The 12,500-nt window shown below is 44.3% G+C and overlaps 2 protein-coding genes across 2 annotated transcripts in view; both read left to right on the top strand.

Annotated features, from left to right (window-relative positions):
- akap6 (A kinase (PRKA) anchor protein 6) overlaps positions 1-3,764 on the top strand; it is a gene marked incomplete at both ends in the record, with an annotated part of 58,122 nt that extends 54,358 nt beyond the window's left edge. Inside the window, one exon of the mRNA XM_080012689.1 lies at positions 3,711-3,764. Within this exon, the coding sequence (XP_079868815.1) occupies positions 3,711-3,764 (54 nt within the window). The remainder of the gene's footprint in view (positions 1-3,710) is intronic.
- Positions 3,765-10,940: 7,176 nt separating this feature from the next.
- Positions 10,941-12,500, top strand: part of npas3 (neuronal PAS domain protein 3) — a gene marked incomplete at both ends in the record, with an annotated part of 197,868 nt that continues 196,308 nt past the window's right edge. Inside the window, 2 exons of the mRNA XM_080012688.1 lie at positions 10,941-10,948; positions 11,642-11,740. Coding sequence (XP_079868814.1) covers positions 10,941-10,948; positions 11,642-11,740 — 107 coding nt within the window. The remainder of the gene's footprint in view (positions 10,949-11,641; positions 11,741-12,500) is intronic.

Genomic DNA, 12,500 nt, shown 5'->3' with positions numbered 1-12,500 from the left:
AACTTCACAATAATTGATCCTGTGATGTTTTGTGTGTTTTTCACATTAAATAATCAGGAACAACTGATAATGTGGTCTGCCTGCCCAAATCCCTCCGTCTGTCTGTCTTCCTGCCTGTCTCTTGTATCAGAGGTGGTTTGGTGGCAGAGGAATTGACATTGACTTGATGAGCGGATGGTGCGGAGCGGAGGAGTGGGCGTAGATGAGAGGATTCATTCATTTCTGTTTCAAAACATCGAAAACCTCAGATCATTTTCACGTGACGGCATTTTACATCCAGACCCCAAAGAGAAACATTCAAATCTATAAAGTGTAAAAAGGTTAAAACGACGACGTGTTTCAGTAAGCGTGTGTGTGTGTGAGAGAGAGAGAGAGAGAGAGAGAGGGAGGGAAAGAGGGAAAGAGGGAAGAGAGAGAGAGAGAGAGAGAGAGAGAGAGAGAGAGAGAGAGAGAGAGAGAGAGAGAGAGAGAGAGAGAGAGAGAGAGAGAGAGAGAGAGAGGAGAGAGAGAGAGAGAGAGAGAGAGAGAGAGGAGAGAGAGAGAGAGAGAGACGTGTGTGTTGCTTTTAAACGATGGGCGTGATGCACTTTGTCGTCATCCAATCAGAGTGCAGCGGAACGTCTCTGATTGGCCGAGAGCTGAAGGACGCAATGACCGCAGGAGACAGCTCAGTGACTTATAACCAGAGACACTCCTGCATCCATCATGCACACGCACACACACACACACACACACACACATACACATACACACACACACACACACACACACGGTATACGCCGGAATCTTAAATGGAGACAGAATAACCTGTCAGTCAGATCTTTTATCTCCTATTTTAACACCAAGTAATTAATGTGTGCAAGGCATGACGTAATAACGCCGCATTTCGTAATAACCCATGACATAATTGTGTTTAAGTATTCTGGGGGTTACAGTACAACTTTTCATGATGAATATGTCATAATTTAACGCACTATGTGTCAGTTTTGTTTTTTGGCAACATTTCACCTCATTGTAGCGGCCACATTACGTAATAACCACAGCGTTATATAACAGGTTATTACAAATGCAGCCAAATGAACATTATGTTTTTTGCAAAATGCTGCAGTCATGACATAATGCGTGGCTGGGTGAGTTTAAATGAGCCCTCTCACCTGAGGAGCTGCTGTGTGATCTACGAGCGGCATTCATTCAGTGCTAAAGATTCACGGAAAGGAGAGAGAGAGAGTTGTTCATTCGTGTTTAGGTTCCTCTCCTGAAAATAATTCTAATAATTATTTGTTTTATCATCTGAATATGTATTCTATTTCCAGTAAGGCGGTTTAATTTTTTCGTTTAATTTATTCGTCCCTGCTCTTATTTTTTTTCTCATTTTAATGAATAGTATCTTTCTACTTCACTGTTGTTGGTTTTTTTTTGGTTTCTTTTTTTTTTCTCCGCTCTGGTGATAAAGCACGTTGAATGATAAGATTAGAGAGAGGACCTGCAGCTCTGCTTGAATACCACGCGCTGAAAAATCCCACACTCACCTTACTAGATCTCATCATCACACTCCTTGGAGTGTGATGGAGCGATCTCCCTCCCATGTGACGACAACCGCCTCCACCCGAGCACCCCCCTCCCGAGCTCCGGAGGTTTTAAATGTTTCTCAAACCTACACGGGGTTCAAAGCGGTAAACCGGAAGACCCTTTTGCAAGAACGAATTCTGCGTCCGGGCGGCGATGGTGAAAACGCACCGGTTCATGGGAGAGAGTGGACGGATGGAACAAGCCGGGAGCAGATGGAACGTCGTCATGACGGAGGCTTTCCCTGTGCGTGCGGGGACGGGTGATTTAACCTGTGTCCATCGGTCGCTCTGACGAACAACAGGCGCACAGCCGCCCCTGCCCCTGGGCCCGATTAACCAGACCTGCGGGAGGTGTTGCTGCTTAAATCACACCACAACCACACCACAGATATTTTATCTAGGACTCCGTAACGAACAGCCTTGCTCCTCTATGTATGGTCGCTGGTGACGGGGTCCGCCTTTCCCTGCAGGGAGTGAGAGTCAGCCATGGTGAATTAGCTGAAGCAGCCTAGCTACGCTGGTGGCGGTCATTGAATTGTGGATGTGGAAGAAAAAAATGTAACGAAAAAAAAAAAAGACGAGAAATAATCCCCACCACCTCAAGTGACCAGGGAGAAAAACAAGTCAATCAAAGGATCTGAAAAAGAGACATTTTTGAGAAGAGGAGTCGACGTTTCAGAGCGAAGACGAGGGGAAACACGGCTGATGAAAGAAAGAAACGTTGCAGTTTCCACTGGAATCCTGGGACTTGTGGGTCGGTCCGGTCGTGTAAAACAAAGACGACGCTTGATTACACCTTAAAGTTGTAGTTCCACTTCACAGCTGGACGTTTCCATGGTGACTGTAAAGCATCCCTGTGCAGAGGTACTGCTCAAGCAACATGCGCTCATTCTGGATTTGGAAGTATTTATATTGATCCTCTCCTCCTCTCCTCCTCTCATCTCTCCTCTCCTCTTCTCCTCCCCCCCTTTCCTCTCTCCTCCTTTCCTCTCTCCTCTCCTGCACTCCTGCTCTCATCTCCTCATTTCTCCTCTCCTCCTATCCTCTCCTTGTCTCCTCTCTCCTCCTCTCCTCTCCTCCTTTCGTCTCTCCTCCTCTCCTCTCCTCCTCTCCCCCTTTCCTCTCTCCTCCTCTCCTCTCCTCCTTTCCTCTCTCCTTCTCTCCTCCCCTCCTCTCTCCTCTCCTCCACTCCTGCTCTCATCTCCTCATTTCTCCTCTCCTCCTCTCCTCTCCTCCTCTCCTCTCATCTTTCCTCCTCTCCTCTCCTCTCATCGCCTTGTCTCCTCTCTCTCCTCCCCTCCTCTTTGCCTCTCCTTCTTTCCTCTCTTCACCTCCTCCTTTCCTCTTATCCTCTCTCCTCCTCTCTCCTCTCCTCCACTCCTGCTCTCATCTCCTCATTTCTCCTCTCCTCCTATCCTCTCCTCTTCTCTCCTCTCCTCTCCTCTCTTCGCTTTCCTCTCTCCTCTTTGCCCCTCCTTCTTTCCTCTCTTCTGTCTCCTCCTTTCCTCCTCTCCTCACCCCCTTCTCCTCTCCTCTCCTTGTCTCATCTCTCCTTTCTCCTCCTTTCCTCTCCTCCTTTCCTCTCCTTTCCCCTTTTGTCCTCTCCTCTCTCCTCTCCTCTCCTCACTCCTGCTCTCCTTCCCCCCTCTCTCCCCTCTTTCCCCCCTCTCTCCCCTCTCCTTTTCTCCTCTCTCCTCCTCTTCTCCTCTCATCCCCTCCTCTTCTCTCTGTCCTCTTTTTCTCTCCTCACTCCTCCTGTCTCCTTATTTCCTCCTCTACCCCTCCCCTCTCTCCCCTCCTCCTCCCTCTCCTTCTCTCCCCTCCTCCTCTCATCCTCTCTTTTCTCCTCTCTCCTCCTCTCCTGCTGAATTTCAGTAACCTTTTGACCAATCACAAGGAGCGCTTGATTCATTTGATCTCTCAGCATGTCTGTCCATACACATCCAGCGCACCCTGAGGGCTTTCATAATGCACCGGTCTGCTACAGGTGACACTGGGCGCCTCCCAGTACAACCACAGTCTGTACTGGTGACAATGGGAACGGCCCAGTACAACCACAGTCTGTACCGGTGACAATGGGAACCGCCCAGTACAACCACAGTCTGTACTGGTGACACTCGGAACCGCCCACTACAACCACAGCCTGTACTGGTGACCCTGGGAGCCGCCCAGTACAACCACAGTCTGGACTGGTGACAATGGGAACCGCCCAGTACAACCACAGTCTGCACTGGTGACACTGGGAGCCGCCCAGTACAACCACAGTCTGGACTGGTGACAATGGGAACCGCCCAGTACAACCACAGTCTGCACTGGTGACACTGGGAGCCGCCCAGTACAGCTACAGTCTGTACTGGTGACACTGGTAACCGCCCAGTAAAACTAGAGCCAGTACAGATGATACTGGGAGGTAACCAACTATATCGGTGCCTTGTGCAATGTAGCCTGATTCTAGCGTTTGAGGAAGAGGAGAGCCTTCCTCATCCAGGTGTGAGGTGTATGTGTGTTGGTGATGGTGTAGGAATGTGATTGTGTGCATGTGAAAGTGGGCGTGTCGTTTTATTCACACTGATTTTACTGTATTTATCACTTTTACACAGTGTGTGTGTGTGTGTGTGTGTGTGTGTGTGTGTGTGTGTGTGTGTGTGTGTACTGAAGGGTTTAGTTGTACTAAACACATTTTCAATCACGTTTTCTTTCAGTGGGAAAAGCACAGATGCCGGATTTCAGTTGTTCTGCTACAGCAGGACAGGATTACATCTCAGTGTGTGTGTGTGTGTGTGTGTGTGTGTGTGTGTGTGTGTGTGTGTGTGTGTGTGTGTGTGTGTGTGTGTGTGTGTGTGTGTGTGTGTGTGTGTGTGTGTGTGTGTGTGTGTGGACAATGCCCTGGTCGGCAATTTGTAATATAGAGTGGACTTTGAGAAATGGGGCAGTTATCCCACTGGCTGTGTGTAATTTAGCATCCTGCAGCCTCCCAGCGCTGCCACCCACGTGGGAGCTCCAGGAGACTGGTTTCAATGGTTTGACTGAAACTAGGGTCCGCGGCCCCCTAGGGGTCCTCAAACAAATTGTGTGTCCATGGAGGGGGAGGTTCTGGCTCTGCAAAAGTTTGGGTACCCCTGATGTAAATGATGATATTGGAGTCAAATCGACCCAGTTTTAATAATAAAACTCCTGTGAATATTTCAAAGCTGCTATGGTGAGACATTTTACATCCATATCTTGTCATTCATTTAGACAATATCATGTATGGGATATGACAATATCCAATTTTCATAACAAAACGAGGCCGCCAAATAATAGACACTCGCTTTCGCCTTCCTGGTACATTGTCTTTAATTTTGCTCATACCCGGGTTTTATATGATTTTGACATTCAGGAAGCTTCAGACCAAGTGTTTGCCTCCGTTCTGTAAATGATAAGCGTGCCCCATGCAGGGAGGAAGCACGGTTTCTTATTTTTTTAACCGTGGAATCATTTCCAAGGCGAAATGTCATACGATACAACCAAAACTAAAAAACTGTTATCTCTTATATGCTGCATCTCTGCTGTTCAGTGTGTGTGTGTGTTCACCAGCCAACATGTCTGCCTGGAGTTTATTGGCGGTTTCACGGTCAGAGCCACAGTCTCTGCCTTCTAGTGTGTTGGAGTGTCCTTCGACTGGATCCGGTTGGTCGGTTGAACTTCCAGTGTGGGGGGGGCAGTGGGGCGGAGCCTTGTTGTGCTGAGGCGCACACCCATCAGATAGTCGGAGGGAGAGACACGCCCACCTTGTTAAAACGCAAACCAGAGATTTGTAGATCAAGGCAGCCCGGCCACCAGATATGCACATCTTTAAACCTTCATATTTTCTTTATGAAACAGTTATTTTCAAGACCCTCAAATCTCGCGGCGCATCTCGTGGCCATTATCTGAACTGCAGTTTAAAGCGTCCCTGTATTGGCTTCAACACTCGGCCTCACGGTCTCCGCTTGTCCAACTAACGAGTGGAATCAGTTTGTTAAGTGCGGGCTGGAGCAGAAACATGGAGGGAGATACCACTTGAGTAATATCCCATATTTGACATCCCTGCGTCCCAGCTGTCAGGTTGTAAAGACAGATTCCCTGCTGGTGAAAACATCATCAGTGAACTTGTTGTGGATTTATTTTTGGAAAGACCTAAATCACCCCAGAGTGACGTTACAAACATTCATCACTTAAGTACAAAGTACAAAGTCAGAATACTTAACACTTTTCCACGGATGAATCACTGCAAACTTTGACTCTATGTCCCAGATGCTGCGACTGAGTCGTCCAACTCTTTGCCTGAGGTTCTGAGGTGCCCTTTTTTCCGGGCTTTGTCTCAAATGCACCGCGAGTCCTGAATGCTCCTGGATGATGGCAGAGCCCCAGTGCTTCTGGCAACATCGGTGCAGAGCCGACGGGCGAGCGGTGTGCGGAGGTGGAGGGATGGAAGGAATAAAGGGGAAGGAAACAAAGCGATGGAGATAAATTAGGGGATAGACAACAGGACCGAGGCAAGAGAGCGAGAGGGCGAGAGAGAGATTCAGACGGAAAAATCGGAGTGAGGGAGGAGAAGAGAGAGCTGTGGCTGTCGCAGGTCTTGTGAAGTGTCTTCTCTGAACTGATGGCGTTTCACCTCCTCCGACGTACGGAATGAATTTTTCCCGCCGATGTGCAGAACGTTTTGGCGTAAATGGTTAATGGACGGCATATAGGAGCCACGGAGGCCGCTCAAAGAGCTTTACCGTTAATGTCTCTCATTCATGTCACCTGGCGCGCCCGGAGCACTTTGAGGTCGAGTGTCTCGCTCAAGGACGCACCGAGTCTTTCTGACGGCAAGAGCCCGAGGAGTGGAAACCGGCGAAGCCCAAATCACCCCTCCGTAAAGGACCTTGCATCGGATCCTTGAAGCACGAGCGTGCGGGGCTTTTCAAAACTCAAGCCACGTTGTATCAATTTGCCCCTTGTGGCTGCTTCCAAAAGAACTGCAAACCCTTAGTAACCCGATGCACATCCACACCGATGCAAATGAACGGAGGACAAGCCAAGCAAAACATTTCAATAGAATTTACATAAGTTTCGGGTTTTTCTTCCAACAAAGCAGAACAACAGAACGGCAGAGCAGATGAGCAGTGGGAGATGGATCCTTCGACAGGAAGCAAAACCACACCCTTTGTTGCATACGTGTGAATCCTTCAGCTTTTATCGATGTTGTTGAAGTTTACAGAAATGGCCGCCGCTCTAAATGTGTCAGCTTGGTCCAGTGTGAAGCGGTTCAAACCGCAGGGTTCTCTGTGTGAAAGATCGGGGCAAAATGCCGGTAATATAATGTGTTTTATGGGTGTGAAAAGGGTACAACATCAACTCCAAACATTTATGAAATTTATGAATCTATTTACGTAAGTGCAAATACACACAGTATGTAGTATAAATCAAATTATTTTTATTCGTTTAAATTGTAGTTATCCCACATTCAAATCTGAGACAAAAATGAATTGTAATATTATAATATCACATTTTATTATTTTGTTTATCAATAATAATAATAATAATAATAATAATAATTAATAAATAAAGCTGCAGGCAGAAATACATGGGGTCCAGGGTAGTCATAAATTACTTTTCAAAGTTTCCATGAAATGCAACATCACTTCCTACCAACACCAATTAGAAATGTGTTCATTGTACATGTTTATATGACAATGACAAGTGTAAGTGATATAAGAAATTGGATGACGATGTCACAAAGCGCCCGCTCCACAAACTAATGAAGTTGTGCCAACGTTCTGCTACTTCCGTGTCCCTGGGTTCAGCGGTTGTCATGTTCCAGACACTTTTACCCGGAAAAATGCCAAGGAGAATAATCATAATAAAAATCTGAACAATAACAAAAATGTTAATATAGCTGCAGGCAGCAATACACAGGGTCCAGTTTATTAGTTTTAGGCACGTCTTACATTTTTTTGTTTTTGTGTAATGCAGCAAAATATCGTGGACATAAAACCATAACAAACTGATGTCCATTGAAGATGATAATGCCCTCAAGAAGCGGAGACAATGGATTTTGTCTCACAAGGGTCACTCATTGCTATAGCTTTCTGTATTTTAAAATTCTTATTTGAATATGAAATGTGACATGTTAAACAATTTCTGTTGTTGATATATTGCCACAGGTAGGAATTGAAAGTTAGTATTGTCTGATTCATTGACTATAATTACATCCTTTTAATTTGTTAAATGTTTGGCACTCTCTGCAATATTTGAAGTATTCAGACATTTTTGTTGATTTTTTTGAGCCATTTGACATTTATAGGAATTTGTATTTTAATTATAATTTATTTGTTCTGGTTCTTCATGACACCGGATTTAGTTTAATTAAGTGTATCTTTAATATTTATAGATTTAATTTTTATGTCTTAATTTTCCTAAACATTTTCGGTACGGTGAGTGGTGATAGTAAATGAGTGAGGTTTTCTTTTGACGAACATTAGTCACGGTGTTTGGGATGGAATTCATGTCTTTTGTCTATGTTTTTTGCGAGAGGGTGTTTCGCAATTTTTTAGTTTACTCAATGTAGTTGCGTGTCAATAATATCTGTTTGTAGAGCAGTGATTTCAAATATTGGTTGAGTTTGGCAGAATGAATTATTACTTTTACAGAAATGACGACAGACGGATTCAATGTTGTTGTAGTAAAGCTACAGAACTACTCGGTGCGTCATATTCATTCAGACCTATTAGGATCCGTGCGTGTGAAGCAACAATTCCAGACCACGACCCCTGCTTGATAATTGCACATGTATTACCAGAAATAGTTAATAAACATGCATCAGTATTATTATTTAACAGTGATTTCTTAAGTGCTCTATCAGTTGGCATAGCGATATCATACAATGCGGAGTCATGGTGATCTACACCAATACAGCCAGTAAACAGATCTGCTATGTTATTCGGGATGTTGTGTTGAACATAGTTTGTCTTGTTGGCAATTCTCTTATTGCAATATAATCACTTCCTGGAACGTTATCATTTATTCTACCAGACTTTTCATATCCTGATAAAGATTATTTCCTTTAATTAAAGCATCATCTACTGTCGGTCATTTTGTGTCCATGTGCAAACAGTCTGAATCTGGTTTTTAAGAACTGCTGTTAAGCTCATAGCGGCACACTGTTTATTTCTGGAGTCTCCAAATTGTAAATCATTCTGGTGGAATGAACCTCTTAACACCAATATGTTTGGGGAATCAACACTTACATCGAAAGTTTTCCACAGTATTTTTCTCAAGTACTTTTTTTATTTTATTTTGTGACTGACCTTGACGACTGGATTTTTGGACAATGGCTTCTTTATTGTCTTAGATTTTCGTCTATTTTTCAGCATCTGCAACATACATTTTATTTTAGACATATATAAATACATGTTATCTGTAATTACTATTTTAGTGTATTTTTTCTGTTAATAATGTACAACGTGAAAATTCTGTTTAATAGATTACTTGTCTATACTGTAATGCAGACAACATTTATGGAACTTTCACGTTATTTGGCATTAGAATTATTATGGTAGTATTTGTCAATATGTCAAACTCTTTCTGCCTTTTCATTAAAGTTTTTTAAGTTTAGGTGTAGGAAAATGTTTATACATGACATAAAAAAAAAAAAAAGGTATTTTATTTTTATTTTAAACTATATCTTGTCATCGTTATATCCTACCTTGTTGCATTGAAGTACATCCGGAGTATCAGTGACAGTAGATGGCGTTGTGTCAAATTTTATTTATCTGTTGACTTTTTTTTACTTGGATTACATTTTCAATAAGTTACATTTCAATGAAATACGTAAAAACGTTGTGGTATTTCCATGAGTAATTACCATTGCACGGCCTTTTCCGATGCCTAACTGGATCTTCAACACATACCTCAGTCCCACATTTCAGTGGATTGTAGTCAACGCAGTGCCGAGTTTTTGTGGAGGACTTTTTATTGGATTTTTCATTAATTCGGCAATGTAATGTGGACCACAGATTTAAAATATCAATCAAACAGATCTACTGACATCTATCAGGTAAGAAGCTTTATAAATATAAACGTAAATCAATAGTTGGTAACGTCAAACAAGTACAGAGTGACGGAGTCTACACTGCACACTGGACACGGTCCAACTGGACATTCTCAATATGAATCTGTACATTTATAGAAAATAATATGATCTCATAAAGCGTCTAACTGTAAATGTCATAGTTAATAATATGATGATGTCATAAAGCGTCTTACTGTAAATATCATTTCCTTCATTTTGTTTAGGAATAGTGACATGTCAGTTAGGCAGGGCCAGCTGAATATTTTGGATCAAATTTGGTGGGTTTTTCACAAATATCTGCTCCGTATGTGGAACAATTTGGATGAAACTTGAACCGCGAGGTGTTTGTGACAGTGCAGGTCAAACACAACGTAACCCTGTTGATGTGTTATGCCGAAAATTGGGTTCCAGAAAGTTTTAGATTTATTTAACAACTCAATTATTTTTAATAATCCTACCTTATTTATAGGTATTGTTTGACTTTTAATTAGTATTTGCAGGCATTGAGTCCGTTTGAACGTGATCCAGCTGCAAACTTTGGTTTCCAGAAGTTACCCAGAATTCCTTTCTTCCTGTGTAAAAGCTTCCTCTTTGCCGCGGCCTGATCCGCGTTGTGTTCCCCGGTCACGCTTCGACCGATCAAATCTAAAAGCAATACAATCCCTGCTTCGACGTCTTGGCGGTTTAATGTTGAACAAACCCTCAAATAAGTTCTGCTCTGGAAGCCGTTGCTCACCGGCAACAAGAGGAGAAGAAGAAGAAAACTCTGTTCTGCAATAATATCCACAAAGCAGGAGCGACAATGTCAACGGTTTATAGTGAAGCTAATGCTCTGCTTCAAGCTCCACGCCCCACCGCCTCTCCCTCCCTCCCTCTCTTTAACTCTCCCTCTCTCACTCTTGCTCTCTACCTCCTTCCCTCTTTTGCTCTCTCTCTCGCTCCCTCTCGCCCTCTACCTCTCTCTTTCCATCACTCCCCTCTCTCTCCCGCTTTCCCTCTTTTCCTCCCTCTCTCCCTCACCCCCCCTCTCCCTCTCTTTCCCTATCTCTCTCCCTCACCCCTTCACCCCCCTCTCTCCCTCCCTCTCCCTCTCTCTCCCTCCCTCTCTCTCTCTCTCCCCCTCTCACCCCACCTCTCCCCCTCTCTCTCCCTGTCGACCTACCTCCCTCTCTCCCTCCCTCTCTCCCTCTCCCTGTACCTCTCTCTCCCTCCCTACCTCTCTCTCTCCCTCTCCCTCTCTTACACCCCCTCCCCCTCTCTCCCTCTCTCTTCCTCCGTATGAGGAATCCATGGCAGAGTGCTTTCTGACAGCTTGTCCTTAGTCTGTGTGTAGGATTCCCGTCCTTCCAGCCGCTGCTGTTTAGCTGGTCCTGAACAATAAACTGCACTTGTTGTTCTCTGACAGATTTAGAGGCTGAAATATGAAATATTAGGTCTGGCAGCCACAGCGAAAAGTACATCTTGGAATACTACATGAAATGTATTGTGCTTTACTCTGGTTTGGAAACAAACTGTCTGCTTTTTTCAAGAGCTTGTTAAATAACTCGGGGTTATTAAATCACCCCTGGTGCCTCTTTTTCTGATGTATTTCAACACCTGAGATCATCTCGGTCTGTTCTGAGACTCTGAAAGCAACCAAAGTACAAAATGCCCAACTGTCACTCCGCAAGACTATTCCTACCCGCTCCGCCTTTCACTGATCGCAAAACGGAAGTTATGAACTTTACCTGTTTATTGAATGCCATGTCAGTTTCCCCAGTTTTGATCTTTTCTCACATTTTGTCTTCTCGATTTAACATCTTTCAACTCCCTAAATCTTTCCGAAAACTTAGCACCTGGCAGTTTTATTTATTCCTTCCATCTTTCTTTCTTTCTTTCTTTCTTTCTTTCTTTCTTCCTTCCTTCATCCCTCTCCTGCTGTTAGGCTCCGCCTCTCTCCTCCTTGTCCACAGTGGTTAAGTTCTTCTTCACGTGTTCTTGTGTCCCACAGTGACCCCTACTGGGAGCGCTCGGCCAACGCGGGCGGCTGCTCCGCCGCCCGGCCCAAGACCCTTCACCTGGCGGGCCAGCAGCACACCTCCTCGCCATGGTAACGTGTCCGAGTGTTAGGACGTAGTTGTAGAAGTAGTAGTAGAGGTACACCTACTTGGAGTACTGTGTGTGTGTGTGTGTGTGTGTGTGTGTGTGTGTGTGTGTGTGTGTGTGTGTGTGTGTGTGTGTGTGTGTGTGTGTGTGTGTGTGTGTTTGCTTGTTAGCAAAATGCAGAAAAAGCACCCAACGCTTGGAAGGTTTTATGTGTTTTTCAGTACATTTTCTTCTAACTTCCTCAAATTTATAACATTCACTGGTATTCAGTGTAGTACTGCTTCATGTGCTGGTTGGCATCATGAAGTGAACTATGCCCTGCTGCATTGTGGTAGTTTGAGCAAATTAAGAAGGAGTGTGTGTGTGTGTGTGTGTGTGTGTGTGTGTGTGTGTGTGTGTGTGTGTGTGTGTGTGTGTGTGTGAGTGTGAGGATTACTGTACAGGGGAAGAAAGGAGGGATTTGTGTCGGACTGAAAAGGAAACATTTAATAAGTTATTAAAGGACAAAGGGCTTAGCAGCGCACACGCGTGCGCGCACACACACACACACGGTACACAATCATGTACACAAAGTGCACATTCTATTACACACAAACACGCCTATATTTGCACACACACACACACACACACACACACACCAGACACAGAGCTGATGTAATTCAAGTGTGACATGAGCATCATACTGGATTGTTCAGAATCTTTTATTATTATTCTCCTTCACAGTATTTCTTAATATTAAATACTAATTGATGTGATGTCATTTG

The sequence above is a fragment of the Zeus faber genome (assembly GCF_960531495.2).
Source record: "Zeus faber genome assembly, chromosome: 13".
Lineage (NCBI taxonomy): Eukaryota > Metazoa > Chordata > Actinopteri > Zeiformes > Zeidae > Zeus > Zeus faber.
The sequence above is the reverse complement of the archived record's forward strand: the minus strand, read 5'-3'. Positions and strand labels throughout refer to the sequence as shown.